Raw genomic sequence first — 20,862 nt, forward strand, 5'->3', positions numbered from 1 at the left:
CGGGCGTCGGGCGTGCGACCGGGAATAGAGACGGGATAAGGGCCGAGTGCTCCTGCCACGCATTGGCGACGCGGCTCGTATAAATGTCGACACTGAAACTGAACCGAACTCGGGCTGGCCAATCGGAGCGCAGTTGTCACCGTAATGATTTGGCAGAATAGTTTTCAAACAAATTAAATGACATTTCGTCTCTATTCCTGGTTATACACTCGATGTTACGGGGGAACACCTTTGTACATATGTGGGTTTACCTCCCGCCGATTGAGACGAGCGGGTACGGTCCTGCCGTAACGGTTATTGAAGATCTGAGGGGCGATGCCACTCCGCCCGTCGCCCTGGGACATGAGTTGGCAAGTCCCATTTTCACCAGCACCCTTCAAAACCGGAACACAGTAATGCTGACGTTACTTCGCGGCAAAAATGGGTATAATAATAATAACACACACACATAGACAACCACAAATTACATCCAAACTCACGAGAGAAATAAATGTAGGCCATACAAATGTTCCTCCCGGCCCTGACTCACCTATCGGCTCGTTTCATAAATCCACGCTCTTCGTTATGTAACAGTCACATTATACACTATTGGTTTCTCTTGCAGCACCTCCAAAACACCGCGGCGTGCAAAGCGCGTACTCTGGCACGCAACAAAAGCCGCGACAAGCGCTCTGCAGCGTTGGCACTCTGAGGACACCGATCTAGCCTTAATTCTAGTTATTAACTCGTTACCGCCTATGTAGACGTTACTACATATTTACCTTAACCATCGCATTTCAAATGACTATCATAGTTATCTTAGGAGAAAAAGAGAGATACTACTGTCACACTAACCGCAGTATACGGGACCGTGTTGAAGATGTGGCAGTTACTCACTCTGACTCGACCTATGCAGGCGCAAAAAGCAGAACCCATCTAAAATAACCTTTAACAGCTGTACTTACTTTTATTTTTGTACTCTTAACACCATGAAAACGTCCAATCGTTAAGGTAAAAATGCAAGTCTACATTGGCCCTAAAGGTTCTCTTGCCATCTTATTGCTATCCTCGGAGAATACAATCTTGTGACATTGTACACGTCCTCCAGTACTAGGATGGTGAAACAACCCTCATTTGTAAATACGAATTGAATTTTAAGTCTGAGAATTTTGACCACTGCAAAGTTGGCAATACCTCGTAAAGATTTGTGAACGTCATTGAGAACTTTTGTTCCTCGTACATTATATAAAAATATAACTTATTGACATTAAGAGCCTCAAATGGCTTTGTTTCATTCCGCAATACTGTGAAAGTGTTAAAACAATCACTTTGGAAAAAATATATAGTAAAATTGAGGAAATACACTTATTAGTACACGGCGTGAAAACACGATACTTAAAAATTTTCACGATAGAAAACACAAACTTACCTCGAAATGTCACAAGAAAACCGCTGTGGTACTTTACATATACCAATGATTTTTTTATATATAAACTGTACTGAATAGAACACGTATACAATACGATATACATTTTTCAAAAGGCTTTAAATTCTGAAATAAAGCCAGTGTCCCGGCCGCTCGACCCAAGCAAAATTGAACCGTATTAGTACGGGAAATAAAACTCCACAATTTTGCGTAACGCAGTGTTCGAAATTCTCAACAACTCCGCCAGTTCCAATATAAAAATCATTTGGCATAAAATTGTATAATCGTAGCATAATTTTTCTGTTACCTGAAAATACGCTACTTATCCCAACCAAAGAAAATTATTATTTTATAAAAAATTGTAAAAGGAACTGACGGAAAGCAATTTGCCGATTCTCGTCATGACCATTAAAACATTATTTGTTAAAAATGAACTCGATACATTTACCATTCCTCATCAATTGGTATAAATTGACTAAAATTCGTGTTAATAATGTTTGTATATAACTTACTCCTTAACTTGGTGTTAAAAACTTTGTTACACTGCAGGAAAGCGATTTGCTACTAGATAAATATTTTCTATTATTATTATTACATACTCAAGATTATGTTATAAATTGACGGTAGGGGTTTGCGTTATGGGTGATCACAATTTATCATATTTTGTAATAGGCCAATTGTAGTACCATTAGCTGATAGAATTTTAATGCAAAATAATCAAGTTGTGGAGTAAGCGATTTTATTTTTATATAGTTGATAAATTATTGCAGCGTCCATGGAAAATTGAAATATATTCGCTATAGAATGGCCTTGCTTTTTGGCTCTGGGCTTGACAAAGTTACTTTTGTTTTATCATTTATTTAAAATGTATTTTAAAACTTTGGTAAGACTACGCTCTTGGCGATGTCGGTTTTGTTGTCAGGCGCAATGTGATGGTGCTAACATTGAAGTTATAAAACGAAGCTTACAGATTTGTTATAAATAAAATGTTCTTTACCACTGAATGACTAACGTTTTATAATCATCAGTGTGGGACCACCCTTACCTTATTCTGTGATAAACAGTTTACTGCCATTCTATAACGTTTCTCGTTCACTTTTCTGTGATATTATGTGTTGTACCGTAGGATCTTATAAGTGTCGCAAACAACCACAATACGGTGCGACGGCTGACAGTGCAATTCATATTTTCTCTGTAAATATTATTTTAATTTGTGTGCATTGTCGCCTCCATTGTACATTATTAGGCTACGGAATGTTGAAATAATATTTATTATGAGAATACATTGTTTTATTTATTTACCTGCAAATTCAACAAGTTATTCTGGTGATTACCTTTGATACCATTTCAGTTTAGATTCAATGCCCGTAATAATTAATCAACCCGTCAATATTAATATTGCGACGGAACGTAATGGAAGCGAATTTTTGTAACGATATTGTACCGGAATTACTTTATGGTCAATTATGTAACGTACAAACTAGATACGAGTCGAAAATCACGTCGCGTGTCTTCTGCGGAATTCTCGAGAATGCTCGCGCCGTTAAACGTTGACGAAATACTACAGCGTCAAGGTGCAGTCGCAGACGCGCAATCGAGTTTTCAAAATTTGAAAGTAAAAAGTCAACCGTTCACGACTCTTTCTTCAACATTAGCTATTCTAAACACTTCCGCTCTTATCGTAAACAACCGTTCATGTGATTAACATATACATATATAAGCGAAAGGAGATCTACAATTCCCGTCTAATTGGTTTTTTATATTTTATTTAGTGTCAGTTTTATTAGTAAAATCAGCGTAATTGACACTATTCGAAGAAAAAAAATCTAGGTGCCGATATTTCGAAAGTAAACTTATCCTAATTCGCTCCTCCAATGGCATAATGCCCAAAAATCTTCGAAGATTTTTAAAAATTTGTTTTTATGTGAAGTGACGGGACGAACAAGTCGTGCACCTGATGGCAAGCTACACGCCTATCCATAACAGTTGCAGTGCCACTCAAGAGCTTTAAATCGCAAAGATCTAAGGGGCACTGCCACTGCACCCATCACCCTGAGAGATAAGTTGACAAGTCCCATGTGCCTAAATTTCACCAACACCCTTACCCTTCCAAACTGACATTACTGCTTGGCGGCAGAAATAGGTGGCAGTACTACCCTGGACGAACACAAGGAACTCTGCTGCTAATCACTCGTTTTTATCCAGATTTTTTTTTATAAGATTACCCACAGTGGAATGTTAGTATTTTACTAATTAATGACTCTACATCCGCTCCTATTAAGAAGCTAGAAAAGGTACATATCGTTAATACTAATAGGCGTGGTAAACAAATAAATAAAACGACAATATAAACACATGACTAGCTTTATTCTCAGACACATCTCTCGCATCTCCCGAGTTACAACAATCATTATGCTAACATGGTCACCGCAGGCAAAAGGACTGCGCTCCTGCCTACTACCGATTGACTAGAAACACTACTTTTAGCAAAGTGTATAATAAATTAGTTGCATGCCATTCAAGAATATAATCCCACTTTTCAGACAACAACAAATATTATAGTGTTTCCACCTAAGCCCTGTACAATAAAACATTCCAAGATTTTTTTTCAAAAATGTCAACTATGTTAGCAAGTTATAATAATAAATAACTGAGTTGTCACGCCTTATTCTGTTCAATAAAACTTAACAATTTGCAAAAATGCCTGTCGTATTCCACTTGTGTTTCACGAATTTGTATGCGTGGTATATTACTTAAAATCTAATTTATTTTTAAAAAATTGTGTCATAGAAGATGGGAAAATACAAAATTTTTGGTTACAGGTTAGGTTTGTTTATTATTACTTATTCGTCTTCTTACCGGTGAAAACCTCGTAAGTGATTTCTATGCAATTTTTCAGGGCGCAAATAAAAATGTGGTGCATAATAATGTCAGTATATAGTTAGCATTTGAATATATAAAACTTTCTTTCAGATGCTTATTATTTTATTAATATATTTACAACAAAAATCAATAAAAAAAGACCTATGAAAAAATGCGTAACTGAAGTTCTCACTGGTGACGTTTTTGAGATAAAAGTAAGAGCAACAATCAAATTACTATATTATCTCAAAATTGTGGAAAATGAAAATGTGTTATTAGGTCGAATTCAATTTTCGTGATGGCTATTCTCGCTACTCAATATAATATATCACTTTCACTACGGTTTTGATACAGGCTGAGGTCACCTACCGGAATTATAAAATATAAAAATAATATTGCATCCAATAAAGCATTTGTTTCTAACAAGTATGAAAATTTTATTGAACAGAAATGTGCGCGTATTTTAACTTGTTACATGTTATTGTGAAATATAAATTATAGCGTTTATGGTATAGGACCCTGATGTAAAACATGTTTTTCAATTGGTAGTGTTGTGGGAAGGTGTGTGGTGTGAATTAGTGAGCATATACGGCGCCCTTAGACGTCACAAGAAGGAGTAAAAAGCATGAAATATACTTTTGCTAAACTCTGCAACATTGCAGGAGCGCAGTGCGCGTACAATTCGTTGCTCGTACTAAACATCTGATATTGAAACAGATTAATACTCTCTCACCTAACATGGTACAAAAGTTATAAGCTCGGTTCATGTCAGACCAGGAACTGTAGCTAAAGTAGTAAATCAATATGAATAAACAATATGTTAATTTACGGAGACTACCGGAACTAATTTGATAACTCATAGCAAGGTGAATATATCAGTTTATACCAGGAGATTCATTTATAAGATAGGCACGTTATTATGATTATAAAATACCGTACATTAAAGTATTTATGTGATTGGGCTCGATCATAGTTTCCCAAAGTGGTAAGTGGGCACTGATGAATCCCAGGGGGTAGGGGCCTCGGAGGCAATTGGAGGCGTTGATGTTGTCCACGGGTGCTCCTTATTTTTTTGTGTTAATATAAAAAATACGTGTTGTCAATTTTGTTGTCTTGCCTAATTGGGTGGTGAGCCAACAAATTTGAGAACCTATGGGCTAGACCGTTTCTGTCTGGAATGTTTAGTTAATTTAAAAAGGATTATATTGACTCCCTGGACAATTTATGGGGCTTTATGTTTTTGATGTTAGCCTCAAACATATTTAAAACATGGGGTACACTAAGTTTCACAATTCTGCCGCTACGAGCGCTGTGACTGATGCGACGTGACAATAATGCGATTTATTTGTCCGTTTGGCTTTAATTGCAAAAATCAATAAATTCAATCAATCAATTAAACAAATCAATCAATGAAATCAAATTTGAATTATTCGACCAGCCCAAGATATGAGGCGATATCTAACAGCTGTTTAACCTTGTATTTATACAATTCAAAAAAAAATCTTGTTTAGCTACAGTTGTCCGAATATAAAGACACCAAATACAGTTATTCTTACTATTAAGCTACGGGTACATTTATCTTTGTTATGTGTGGTATAAACGAACACTTATTCATAACACGTCACTCAATTTTCTCGAATAATATTGAGCAACGTTCACATTCAAATTTGATTCTATACATAAGGACATTTATTTAATTATATATATGTTATTACATATGGGTCGTCGCAAGTATGTTGATCATAATCCAGTATCTGTTGTCATAACGTAATATTTACTCAAAAAAAAACAGTACCACTACCATGAGTTCAGTGTTAGTTATTATAGAGACGTTGTTCTAGCAACTTCTTTGGTAATGGGCACTTGTAGTCTACTTCACCGAACCCAATTGCCACTTCACGATAACCTAACGTGTTAGCGTGGAGTAAACTGTAAAGTTTCAGTCCATATTAATACATCCATCTCAAGTGCAGAATAGAGATATATTATCAAGATCCTCAAGTCAATTGCCTTCACATTAATTGAAACACTTCCACCAGAAGATATTCTTTGGTTGCACCACACTTTCCAGCTCTTACATTTCTATCCTAATGTTGCCTGCCCCCATAGCATGGCTACGCATGATAGTCACGACGCGCGCGCGATAAAATTGAAATAAGCGAGCGCTATTGGTTATCTAAATTAGATCTGATTGAGACAGCCAATAGGCCGCGCTTATTCCAATTTTATCGCGCGCGCTTATTCCAATTTTATCGCGCGTGTCGCGACTAACATGCGTAGCCATACTACGGGGGCTGGAAGGAATTGCTACTTAGCAATAGGTCCGCTTGTTGTATGTCAGCTTACTCTGTGATGCATAAATTACTGTTCTGTGTTGTCATTGATGTTTTTAATGTGCAATAAAGAATATTTCATTCATTCATTAATTATGGATGACGCGTCACTGGAGTGTTGTCAAAATTTCCACATTTTATGTTCACTTGAGATTGTAGGAGTATTAATGACCTCATCGTAATCAATCGACATTTTTTGTGAAATTAAGTTTTAACATACCTGGAATCAGAGAAGCGAGATGTACAACCCCCTCTAATTTTTTTTTTTTTAATATCTTATTTAGTTTCAGTATTGTTAAGCAAAATCAGCAAAGCAAAAATAATCAAAATCCAAAGTTCTAAAATGCAAACGCCTGTTCCACTACGCATATGACAAGGTTGGACGGAGCTGTTTATAAATACGGGCACTAATTTCTACATACACTCGTCCACAAAAATTAAGTGCAAAAAAGACACTATTGGCAACCGATACTCGTGTAACTAATATGATGAAAATATTTGCAACGTCCCAAAAACATCAAGTGCAATTCCCCGACATCAATATACGCAAAAATATAAATAAATATATCTAATAAACAACTGACAAAAATAATTTTTTTTTTGAACGTGTTAAGATTTATCTCATGAAGGCAATTTACGTGCAATATCTATTATAGTTATAAATGTCAAGTATATTTAATTAATAATATAATATTTCTATTGTAGGCACTCCAGCTCTGGGATATTAATATTCTGTAGTAATCATTACGATGTGATCCCAGAGTGCATATCTATTGTCACAGGCTGATACATTACATTCTGATATAAGTCTCGAGACAATAATGGTTTTTAACTACCTACTAGCCTCCCCACACTCTGAGCAACAATCAGACAGTACATTACGGCGATTGGTAAGTTCTTTCACCACGATGGCAAGCATTATAGTGTATGCCATTGACACGATAAGAAGTTATCTATTAAATATACCGCGCAACTGGTCAAGTATGGCATAATAATACCATACTACGTCCGACTCGTATTAGGCCCTGTTCGTTCTCCATCCAAAACAATTACTGTCAAATAAGTCATTTTCTTAGAATTAAGTTTCATAGTTGACCATCGAGTAATAACCAGAATAAGAGACGAAATGTCATTTAATTTGTTTGAAAACTATTCTGCCAAATCATTACGGTGACAACTGCGCTCCGATTGGTCAGACCGAATTCGAAACAATTGACGGGTGTCGTCAATTGTTACACTTCAAATCGACCAGTTAACTTGAGCTTTGCTATAATGGACGAAAATTGCAAAATTACATATTTAATATTTAATTACCGATGAAATGTGATTCCGTTTGTTTTGTAATTAGATGTTTTGCTGTTTTTCCCCACAGCCCCACACCAATGGAACAGCACGCTACTGTTAGAGATATTATCTTTATTATAATAAACACATAATACTTTACTCGATGTATTTAACATAGTCTTTTCATTTGTTCGAGTATACTTATTTGACAGTGGACGGAAATGACGGTCCGAAATGTCACAGAGATCATTTTATGTCTAGGTGTACAAGCGGTATTTGTATTTTCTCGGATTCATATCGGAATTAGTGCACAAGCGACATCCGAAATCGGTCAGTTTTGTAGACTTGTATAGTCTCGGAATTGAATTTGTATAGTCTTGGGAATTAATACGGATCGGGTGCACAAACGCGCTTTCACAGCTATTTTTTTCAATATCTCTCGGTAATCTGCGTGTTTCCGCTGTCGTCGGATTTCTATCCGCTGCCCTTTGCTCATAGTGCGAATCGAATGCACTCAATCAATTGGAAGTATTCATAGTAACTACTACTCTTTATTTTACTTATATTTTGTTAATTTGCTTAGTCGACTGTTAAGGTGTAAATATTATTATAAAAATAAAAACAGTATTATTATTATTACATAGTTCACATGAAAATAAAAAGAAAACAGTGAAGCAGGGTTCTAATATATCAAGATATCTATTTTCGTTGATAATTAAAAATCATTACAATTATCCACGCTAATTCGTAGTTTCGTCTCTTTTTTCACTAAAAATTACAAACAGTGTATAATTAATTATACACGAAGAAAAATCTTTAGGGAAACCATTTGGTTTGCGACTTTTTTGAGATTGACCTCTGTCACGGATATAAACGCACAGCACGACATTGCTATAACAAAACAATTATCGTGATAATTATAACAATAATTATCAACGGTATTAATAACTTCGGACCCTGCAGTAAAGTACGTAGTTCTTATCTAATCTAACAATTGGCAGATATGGAAATTTGTATTCGGGTGCATTTGGAAATCAGGCCTAGAGATATTAAGAAAATAGTCGTCCTGTACGTTATATTTACTCTACTTTTCATTTAAATTGAAAAGATCGACCATTGTTGTCTCGAAGCTTACAATCCTTATTCACAAATATCCGGTTAAAATCGTAAAGTATTCCAAAATAATCACAACACCGTACCATTATTTGTTTATAACACAACCTAATCGTACCAAATAACATTAGCGATCGAGGTATACTGTTTAAGGCATCTGTCAAGGCAGTTATTTGCAATATTTACTTTGAAAATTCAGAGTATTTTAAATAGACATCTTTGAACTATATATAAGGCTTTCATATTTGTAATAACATGATAATACTACAGAAATTGCTAAATAATAACCTTGTCTATTGCACTGCTAAGCCTGCATGATAATATCTATGGAAATTATAAGTTACAAACTATTGAAGTACCTTTCGCATAATTATGACTAAACAATTACATTAGCACTACAACGAGTGTGCCAGCAACCGAGAACTTCTCAAGCTTGTGTAAATTTCTGACGACAAAACACTGATTAGAAAAATTTACTTTTGTTTCATCTACAGTGTAAATTGTTTACAAAAACGACCTCTTCAATTGAATTTATTTGTCTCCAATTTTTTTACTCTCGACTAAAAAAAACATCTATGTACGATTCCACAGTAGATGAAACACGCATAAACCACGTTCATACAATAACTGCTAGGACTTTAAGATAGAAGAACATGTAACATACATATATTTATTTACAGATAGCTTGAAAATACTTATGTTTAACTGCGCAAATATAATTATTCTAGACAAATATTTGCCTAATCTTGTACATAACTCACTTGATTGATATAAAATTATGAGCGTCTTTTTAATACGATTGGACTTTAATGACGTCAGCAGCTAGACTTCCGTTGCCTTGCGTATTTCCTGATAATGTCTCCGTAAAGCTTCGCTAGAATTGACCGCATCGTTAGTCTTCAGCGTGGTCTGATTGTACAAGCACTGCACACAAACAAGATATACGAAATAGTAGCAAAATCCGCGTGACAGAAATGTTAAAGGGACAGCAATAACTTTATATCAATCTAACAAATTCGTGTTATAAAACATCCGCATAAATATACGCGTGTGTCCCATTATTTTTCCATAATTAATTTTTCTTACAAAACTACATTAAAATTAAAATTGCATCGTCCTTTGGTAGCATCCACAGTGACATGTATTATTCGTATTGCAACTTACATACAGTGACTAACTTTTAACGACTAAACAACTTCCTAAGAGTGACTTAGGCCATGATAGGTAACATCGATTATCTTATGGACAAATGCGCAAATAAGTAAGTACATTTTGGTAGAAGCTCTGACCAGTCATATACGAACCTTACAAATAATAATTTATTACAAATTATCGGACATTGGTATTGGTTATTCTATGAATTATACAAATGCATATTGATTAATGTTCAAGAGGTACGTTTCCTGCAAGAACACACCACCTGTGATAAAAATTTGTCATTCATAACGTGTACATGTACATACACACATGGGTATATACATATATGTATACTCTTAACTTTTTTCACCCTATAATCAGCCACTATTGAGTGTAGGCTTCCTCATTTGCTCGCCATATATGTATGTATATATACAATGATTAAAAACAATTTTATAATAGTTGTCAATACTCGAGTCGTGTCGTGTGTGAATCGTTCGCATAATTATGCGATACGATTGCTAGTCGTTTTTTACACTCTCCACATTGATAAATATTTACTAAAGCGTTCACGGCTCGAATATTCGTTGTCCAATGTTCACTACAACTGAGTACTCCCGATGTCAAAGTTTGATTATACAGTATTTGCACAAAAAAAATTAAATTTAAAGATTGCAAATGGTGTATAATTCGTTTAAAAAAAACTCCACATAATTTATTGTCAATCAAAGTATTTGTAACTGACAAAAATAATGAATAAGCACGACAGATAAAAATTCATTTCACAATTCACCAATCGCGAACCTAACTGGAAAACTATAATAAATAACAATATATTTTCATCTAACTAAACTCGAGTGTAATAAAATCGAGCAGCTAACATTGATTGATTTTGTACAACTCCAATTTTTACCCTTAGAAATAAAATCTATTTGGTGCAATGAGTTATATACATTTCCCATTAAATTGAAAATAGCTCAGTTCTGTGAGCTGCCTGGTTTTATTTTCCATGAGTGTATTTGGTGGTGCGAATGACCATTTAAAAGCAAGTAAACGTGATATGACGGTATTTTACTAGCTAAACTTATTCATATGTTAGTTATATAATTTTATATATATATAGTCACTCATATGTCAAAAATGAGCACAATCAAAGTACAAGTACAGGTACATACGTGAACCGCGTTTTAAAAACTGTGGGCTTCAGACAATGAAATTTTAGACGAGAATCTACATGTTATATTTCTTTGGCGCGTTTATTAAAATTACTTATTAGGTTTAACGTAGTACAATTTTAAGGACGGATTACATGGGGGGTGCGAGGAAAAGCAGGTATCAAGCTATCGTAATTAGATTTGATGAAAAGGAAAATGTAAATTCCTATTCCAAGGGTTAAAAACATTTATTTTTCTCGTGTTAGAGAAATAACTTACTTCAGTGCTCCAGTCCTTTTATAGGAAATGAAACTATTTTTCCAAATTTAAATCGCGTATATTTGTTTTTCAAACAAACCAACGTTTCAGGCCCTTTACATGTTCCATGGTCACGGTTGAGTCAACCGATTTAAATCCGGAAAAATAGTTTCATTTCCTATGCGTAACAATCGCGAAAACCTAACTCGATGCAGTCCTTTTAGTTTAAACTTCCAGTTAAACTCTTAAAATGGTGGGAGACTTAATAATAGCCAGCAAGATTAGTTCTTTTAACCGACGACAACCCAACCTAAAGATGTTCCTGCCTCCTTTTTTTCTTTTTTTTATCTCTCACTCGTTCAGAAATTTTACACTGAATCGATAATAACTCCAAAGTTAAAATTAATACATACATTTTAATTGAGAAATAATAAATAATGTTTATAGTACATATTTATTCTTTTCATTTTTCTTTTTCTTATAAGTAATCCATGCGTAGTAGTGGCACATTATATATTGATTTTGAACAGCCTGTATGCGCGCGTATAGCGCTGAGAGTAAAACTGGTTTCCTTGCAATAGCGCGCGCTCTGATGCGGCGGTAAATCGGTGGCTTGCATAAGTTTGTGTTAATACTAATTTGCGTTATACCTTCATTACATTTTCTTTTTTTTGTATATTGTCTACATTTAATAAAATTGTTTTTTTATATATTTTGTTTAGGTTTAAGAGTGTAAAGTAAAACCGTGTTAACGTTTTTGTAATTATCAAATAAATTTAAAAAAAATCATAAATGTAACACTCAGACATCGATTATTTAACCAGAAATAGAGACGAAATGTCGTTTTATTTGTTTGAAAGCTATTCTGCCATATCATTACTGTGGCAACTGCGCTCCGATTGGCCGGCCAATGGGTGTCAATTGTTTCACTTCAAATCGACCAATTAACTTGAAGTTTGCTGTAATGGGCGAAAATTGGAAAATTACATATTTAACATTTAAATACCGATGAAATTTTATTCCGTTTGTTTTGTAATTAGATGTTTTGCTGTTTTTCTCCACACCACCGAATGATCAGCACGCCATTGTTAGAGATATTATCTTTATTACAATAAATACAGAATATTTTTGGAATATACGGAGACGTACACACATTGACTTACAAATAAATGGACGACGGGTCTAATACAAAAACCACGAAAAAAATGTCCCAAGTCAACCTATTCGAAATTTAAATTGTAATGTCATCGCAGTATCGCGCTGTCAGTAGAACAAATGAAGACTAAAGCGGAGTTTGGAGCTCTGTATACGATTTTAGCGCCTTAAAAGTGCGGACACTTTTTAGCGCGGACCCGACGTCCATATAATTGTAAGTCAATGCGTACACACAAGTCGGTTCTTGGCGATGTACTATTTCAGCTTTCTAATTTGTGATTTCTAAATTTATAAATGATGTATCACTGATAAGTTACCAGGAATGCATGGCCCTTATTTCGTCTCTATTTCTGGTTATATACTCGATGCACACGGATAACGTCTTACTCAGACGTTTAATTAAAGAACGTATGACAACGATATAAGATTGAATATATCATCCCACAAATGTATAAGTCAGAATGTTGTTAAATAGGCAAGGCACTATATATATGTTATGTTGACCTCGCACCCCACACACGCATCGACTGTTCTGCTCGGTCGATAGCCCTTAACAATGGTTATTTCATTAAGAGTCGATACTACCTACATATATCGAGCCCTCCTACGTAAAGTATCGCATGTCGATATTGCCAAGTTTACAGGGGAGCGTTTCAAAGTTCTCCTTTTTATTTGGCAAAACCTCATTACTGACATAGAGTGATCATCTAACCGACATCTAGGATTTTACAATACTCTATGTGAGTAACGAGCTTTGCCGAATAAAACTGAGAAATGCTAAAGTCACGTATTATGCTTATTGCAGTGAATTGAGAACTTTAAAACGCTTCCCTGTAAACTTGGCAATTTCGACATACGATACTTTACGTAGGAGGGGTCGACATATCATAATAGCACGAATTCCATTTTTTCCCGTACTAATACGGTTCATTTTGCTTGGGTCGAGTGGCAGAAAAATGTAAAAAACGTACATAATTCGACCCCTCCTACGTAAAGTATCGTATGTCGAAATTGCCAAGTTTACAGAGAAGCATTTTAAAGTTCTCCGTTTTATTCGGTAAAGCTTGTTACTCAAATAGAGTGATCATCTAATACATCATCTAGCCGATATCTAGGATTTTATAATACTCTATGTGAGTAACGAGCTTTGTCGAATAAAACTGAGAAATGCTAAAGTCACGTGTTGTGCTTATTTCAGTGAATTCAGAATTTTTAAAAGGCTCCTCTGTAAACTTGGCAATTTCGACATACGATACTTTACGTCGGAGGGGTCGATATATAATATAAAAAATATAACGATGTTATATCATTGATACATGTAAAGTACAAATTGAATACAGCGGTTTTCTTGTAAAATTTCGAGGTAAGTTTCTGTTTTTTTCTATCACGAAGATTTTTAGGAGTCGTATTTTCACACCGTATACTAGTCATTGCATATCCTCAATTTTACAATTTTTCCCAAAGTGCTTGCTTGAACACTTTCACTGTTATGCGGACTCAACTAAGGCCATTTAAGGTTGTTTCGACTCTTAATGAAATGACTGTATTTATTTCGTATAGTAACATCGAAACCTTTTGCATGTTATACGGTCAGAGAAGACTGCTGCACTTTTGACCACTGTACCTTTAGTAGCGTTACCGAAACAACTTATCACTAAAAACACCAATTTACTAACAACATACATAGAATATTTAAGCTTAATTTAAAGTGATATCAATCAACTTAGGACATTTTCGCACATGTTATATGACGTAAATAAGGTGAACATAAATCACCGCACGACTATCGTGATGTATTTTTCGTACTGATAGCATTATCATTATGTGCGCCTGGCAACGGCATCAGCGTTACGCGACGATGCTGGTAGCATCATCATAATAACGGCATCAACATTGATCCTCAAATTCGACGGCTTTTCGTAAACTCGACCCCTCCGTGGTTAAGTATCCAATGTCGAAATTGTCAAATTTACAGGAGAGTCTTTTAAAGTTTTGAATTCACTGAGATGAGCACAACACGTGACTTTAGCATGTCTCTGTTTTATTCGACAAAGCTCGTTACTCGCATAGAGTGATCATCTAACCGATATCTAGGATTTTATAATACTCTATAATGAGCTTTGCCGAATAAAATTCAGAACTTTAAAAGGCTCCTCTGTAAACTTAGCAATTTCGACATACGATACTATACGTAGGAGGGTCGATATCGGATACCATCTTTCGTATACGTAATTCAGCTGCGGCTATTCTGCTAGCGCCATCATTATACGCGTCTGGCAACGGCATCGACGATGCTCTAAAATTCGACTGCCTTTTGTAATTTTTGATGTTTTCCGTGTACGCGATTCGACTGCGGCGAGGCTGGTGGCGTCATCATAATACGCCTCTAATAATGGCATTAGCATTGATGCTCAAATTCAAAGACCTTTTGTAATATTTTTCGTATACGTTATTCGGCTTTTCATACAAGTAATGCTGGCGAAGTCATAATGATAAGCGTCTGATAACAGCATCAGCATTGCAGCTCGAAATTGACAGGCGAGATCCAATGTGCGGTTAAATATTTAAACTAACCGTAGAACCTTTTCGTTTTCCTTTTCAATTATAAACAACCTCCAATAATAAAGTCATCATTAAAAAAATATTCACAAAATTTTAACTGACCGAACGTAAATATACGCAAGCAATTTTTTTTTACCGAATCAAATGGTCCTTTCACACGAGTAAACAAATCTGACTAGATTTTTAAACATTAAAATCTAACGACTGCTAGCTTCCTAGGACAGATTTACTTAGGGCATCATCATGTAGTATATCCCCAAAAATATTTTTAAAAGATATTCTTAAACTGAAGAACTTTGACTGCGATCGCTTGTCTGCAGTGAGCAACAAATCATGGTTGACATAGCAGTGATGTAAACTTTAAACAAGCAATTTGAAAAGTGAAATGGACGGCATTAATTTTTAAAACAAGTCAAAATTAGATTTAAAAAATGTGACACACCGACTATTCGACTGGAATTTTTGAGGCTGGAATTTATAACACGCACTTTGAAGCAAAAAAATTATAAAGTAAACAAACAGGACGCGTATATTTGTTTTTTCAAAGAAACCAACGTTTCGGGCCGTTTACAGGTGCCATGGTCACAACCGTGACCGTCTTAGCCACGTTATTAAGATCCCAAAAAATATTTTAATTTCCTATGTATAACAACCGCGAAAAACTAAGAACTCGATAAATAAACTCAAAGTTCAATTTAATTCCTTACTTAATCTTAGCTTAAGCGGTAATAGCCTAATGATTAGACCTACCGTCTCTTAAACAGAGACTGTGGATTCGAATGTGTTTCTCGAAATTTATACGCGAAATTTAATTTTGATTTACCAAGTGAAGGACAACATCGTGATGACCTGCACGTCGAAGAAGGTTCACAGCCCTCGGAAAACGTGGACAGTCGCTAACCCGCATTGGGCCAGCGTGCCCGTGTTCAGCAGTGGGATGTATAAATGGGTTGATAATTAAATGGACATTTAAACTTAGCAAAGTTCGCTTTGTAAATACGAAAAACTTCAAGGTGTTTTATAAATTTCAGCCAAAGTCATTTACATGCCTACTTGAGCGCAAAATACATGTGTTGGTTTACTCTTTACTCTAACCCAGCTGATAAATATATTTTCTCTGTTATCTTGTGGTCATGTGAAAAGGACGGATAATAGATAACGAAAGAAATGTATGTGCATTTTTAATGTCAATTTTCAACTTAAGTTAGTGAAGATAAATTTTTAATTTTTAAAATAAAGATAAATTATAAGATACTTGTACTTATTTTGCTCAGTACAAGTCGTTAGAGAACAAAGTTTGCAGTTTAAGAACGATTGCACAAGATATTAATTATTTTTGGGGCATCTACACGTAATAAATTACTTAATAATTAACGAATAAAGGCTTCCACACAACTACTATCAAAGATTTTTGTACTGGACACGTATTTACAAGAAATATAATTATTATGTTTTAAGAGTAAATACATAACAATGTTGTCGATTGGGATAAACGAAAGAAAAAACTAAATTTAGGTCCGTGCGCTTATCTTCATTACCGTTAAGGAAAAAACTGAAGACTCTAGAGCTCTCAAATCAGTAGACGTCAACCGACCACTCCTAAATAAAGTAAATGGCTCATAGAACAACACTAAACTAAAATTAAATCTCCAGTTCTTTTCCTATTGATAACGAAGAAGACAGAAGCACGTGACTGAAATTAAGTTTAGTTTGTCAGCTCGAATTGAAGCCATTGAGTGCGGTATACATAAATACCGTTAATATAGGATACGGGTGTTGCTACAACGTAATATTAATTATTATAATATGGTGCAAAACATTATGCCTTCATAATGTTACATTTTTTTTAAATTTTCAGATTAGAAGGCAAATAACGTTTCATATTCTTATCATAATATTTACTAAGATTATTTAAAATACTTAATAGTAAAATTTTTAGTTCTATGTCCAGCATTGAACGTCCATACATAGAAGAAGACAGATAAGCTACATTATCAGTAATATGGTGATAACATGTAACAAATTTACGATATAGACAAAAAAAACTAAAGATTTGATTGGTTTTTAATAGATTTACATTAACAATGTAAATGTGTTCGGTGAATCTCGTTATATTGTTGTTTATGAGTTAAAAAAACGAGTTTAACTTAGGAATCCTAGGTCAATTAGCAACCTCAACTTGCCTGGTTTTTACTGATACTGTAGCTAAGTAAAACCGAGTTGCAATGGTAGTTTAAATGTTTGGTATTAGCAAGTTTCGTGAGTGTTACGTTACGATTCATATTGACCGGGAATATTTGTGTTGATCCACGAATAAGACTTAACAATGTACCGGTAAAAAATCTCGATACCGGTAACAGCGAAAAGCATTGTAAAATCGAGTGATCTATTTAAAAGTAAAACGAATAGATAGAAAATAATATATGCAATGTCCTTTTTTACCGGTATCAAAATCTTTTACCGGTATCATGTACAATCTACCTTATTTTTGAATTTTTTTTATAATACAACTCTCACACAATTGTAATGTCCGAAGTTAGTAACATTACAAGTGCGTGTGTTGTAACAATCGATTACGAGATGTTACAACCAAATGCTCCTGGTCATTACGCGTCTCTATTATGTTTTACAGCTTTATTACTTACTTAAGTATTGTAGATGGAAACTTGCGAGAATATTGTTTTATTTCCTATTGACTTAGAACGATGGTATGCATTATTCGCAATGCTATTTGACTTAGATACCAGCTTCCGTATATTGCGACAATTATATGCTTTACTTGTATTTTGTGGATGGTGTTATGGCTTACTCGCAATGCAATTTGGCTTTTTTAATGTCAATGGGGTCTTCATCTTCATCCTCTTCTTCGTCCCATTCCCAGTCGGGGTCGTCGGGATCAGGTTCCTCTTCTATACGGGAGGTATCTTCTGGAATATCTTCATCGTCGTCCTAGAAGGAAAAACTACTATACAGTGTGTTTTTTTTTTGGGGACAGTATGGGGAAATCCGAAACTTAGGAACCATTACGTCTTTTTTTGTGAAAACAATTTCGGCATAGTAAATTTTTTGGTCAAGAATGAGTTATCTATAAATATGAATAAAATAGATAAATTTTTTTTACTTTTTTTTAAATTTATTTGTTCAAAACACAATACTTAAACTAAAACTTATGGTAAGACTACTTTCAAAAACCCTTAAGGGTTTATACTGATCGCCTCAGTTTCATGGAAGAATCATTTCATTGTATTGAAAGAAAAAATCGAGACGGCAAAAGTTGGTCAAATTTAATAAAATGTTTTTTCATACAGAATGATCAAAATTGACAGATTTTTTTATGTCGTTGCCAAAATTGTTTTCACAAAAAAAAGACTTAATGGTTTCTAAAACAGTTTCCCTGTATATCCTATGGTTTTGGATTTCCCGACACTGTCCCAGTTAAAAAACCTACTGTATAATGGTAACATTAAAATTCCGTTGACTTAAAGTGGCCTGTGTGAGACAAAGACAATTTCATAACCTCAAACAAGGAATTCCCTTTACAATGCATACTAGAGCAACGGAGAATCCACTCCGGGGTACTACCCAGAACACCCACATCAGAACCAATTTAGAATTTAGTAGTTAATTTCACAAATTTTTCCTACTGGGAATCGAACCCACAACCTCGTCATATAAAAATAATAACAATAACGTGCACTCTCATAGCCCGGCTAGGGAAACCTGCATCGCGAGTACCATGGACACACACATGGACAATTACAAATTATTCCTAAACTGACGGGAGAAATAAATGTAAGACATACAAATATTTCTCCCGGCCCGGGAATCGAACCCGGGAACTCCAGCATAGTAACTAAAAAAAAAAAAGTAGTTAAATATTTCAGTGCCAGGAGAACGAAGAATTATTCTATTTTAAAATTCTTGTATATTGTTACCATTGTTTTTTGTTCATACGATCGCAGTATCAATAGTTTTCTGAATATTGTGTACAGTAGATTTAGCGTTCCAATTACAAAATTGGAAGGTAAATGTACTGGTGTTCGTTTTTAAAGTAATATTGTTTAAGAGGGAGGATGCCAAAAAAGTTTTGACGTTGGCTCCGCCCAAATTTGTGAAACAAATATATGCCTGAAGTTCGCGTGACTTGCGACAGGAGATGTTGAATTTTGCGCATTAAAAGTACCAAATTCGTTTTAGCGGAATAACTCTAAAACTAAAGGGATTAAAAAAAATCCGTAGTGACAGTTCTCGATCATGCATAAATATAATTAATTATCCAATTTTTGTCTAATAACCTGTAGCATTTCGAGGATGAATCGAAAAAATGTGAAAATTAGAGGTCATTTCGTGATTTTTATCTATCGAGGAAACTTTATTGTTTTATGTTTCTGATTAGTGTATATGCTTATATATATCGTGTAGTTACTCATACAATATTTTATTTTTAACTTTAAAGTGGATATATACCCCTTTAAAATCAAATCGAAGATTAGGAATTTTTCGTCTGCTCTCTCTTAAATATAATGCTGTAATCTGTCTGTGTAATTTGTACCATTGCAATAAAAATAAAATAACGTATTCTACGACGTGGACAATACGAACCTGCTGCGTCTGCATGACGGCGATGGGCGGCGAGTTGGTGTGCGCGGCGACGCGGCGCTCGATCAGGTACGACACGTACTCGTCGTAAAGGAGGCGGATCAGGTGGAACGACCCGAACGACGCGGCCGACCTGCGCAGCAGACATCCCACTTCAACGAGGCTTACATTTAAAAAAATCTTTTGTTCTGGAGAATATGCCAGTCCTATCACCTATACCTATAGTCCATATGCTATGTGAAAATGGACTATAGGTCCATTTCCCGTAGTATGGGTACGGTGACATTTGAGATTTGAAGTTTCTAGAGATGTAGTGACATAAAATCGAATAAAAAAAAAACGATCCAAATATCTTATTGAGACAGTTTGTAACGTAGAGGGAATCGATTTAGAGACTGTAGTTCAAAACAATTGATAAGCAACATAAAAAGGATACAATTATTACGTTATTAACTTACTATAGTTCCTTGTATCTTAACAAGTAATAAATTAATGATCGAGAGGCTTGCGCATCGGTTTTCAAGGTATTGCCAACTCCGAGGACCCAAGTTCGATTCCCGATTGGCGTACCCATGGCAGCTCAGTACGGCGGCTACTAGTCTAATTTGTATAATATTGCTACGCAAGCTGTTTGCTGGCTAGAATAAAGTCACCGCAGCGTGAGCTCCCTGATGACCAGCGAGGAGTAGAAGGACCAGTCCAGCAGCAGCCGCCGGGCGCGCTGGGTGTAGTCGGGCTTCCGCTCGTGCGGCTGCAGCGCCGTGCGCACGCAGCCCTCCAGCCACGTGGCCCACTGCTCCAGCGTGGCGCCGCGGCCCAGCGTGTGCTTGAAGTCCTGGCGGGACAAGTGGGCGTCATACGGTGCTCAAACTTTGGTACGGGCACTTTACTTTGATTGCAATTGGACAACGCAGGAAGTCTGTGTTAGATGTTCAAGAATTTTAAGAAAACGAGTCAAATCAAATCAAATCAAAATTATCTTTATTTCGTAGGTAAACAA

General features: G+C 35.3%; 2 protein-coding genes across 2 annotated transcripts in view; one reads left to right on the forward strand and one right to left on the reverse strand.

The window, feature by feature from the left end:
* LOC113236630 (interferon-related developmental regulator 1) overlaps nt 1-691 on the forward strand; it is a 22,086-nt gene extending 21,395 nt beyond the window's left edge. The window contains exon 9 of the mRNA XM_026472791.1: nt 605-691. Within this exon, the coding sequence (XP_026328576.1) occupies nt 605-691 (87 nt within the window). The remainder of the gene's footprint in view (nt 1-604) is intronic.
* Nucleotides 692-17,890: 17,199 nt separating this feature from the next.
* Nucleotides 17,891-20,862, reverse strand: part of LOC113236631 (MHC class II regulatory factor RFX1) — a 33,142-nt gene continuing 30,170 nt past the window's right edge. Inside the window, exons 12-14 of the mRNA XM_026472792.1 lie at nt 20,516-20,726; nt 19,866-19,995; nt 17,891-18,212 (exon numbers count right to left, since the gene is read on the reverse strand). Of these exons, the coding sequence (XP_026328577.1) occupies nt 18,069-18,212; nt 19,866-19,995; nt 20,516-20,726 (485 nt within the window). The 3' untranslated portion in view covers nt 17,891-18,068. The remainder of the gene's footprint in view (nt 18,213-19,865; nt 19,996-20,515; nt 20,727-20,862) is intronic.

Source organism: Hyposmocoma kahamanoa, unplaced genomic scaffold, assembly GCF_003589595.1.
Source record: "Hyposmocoma kahamanoa isolate Upper Pololo Valley unplaced genomic scaffold, ASM358959v1 92, whole genome shotgun sequence".
NCBI classification, from domain to species: Eukaryota; Metazoa; Arthropoda; class Insecta; order Lepidoptera; family Cosmopterigidae; genus Hyposmocoma; species Hyposmocoma kahamanoa.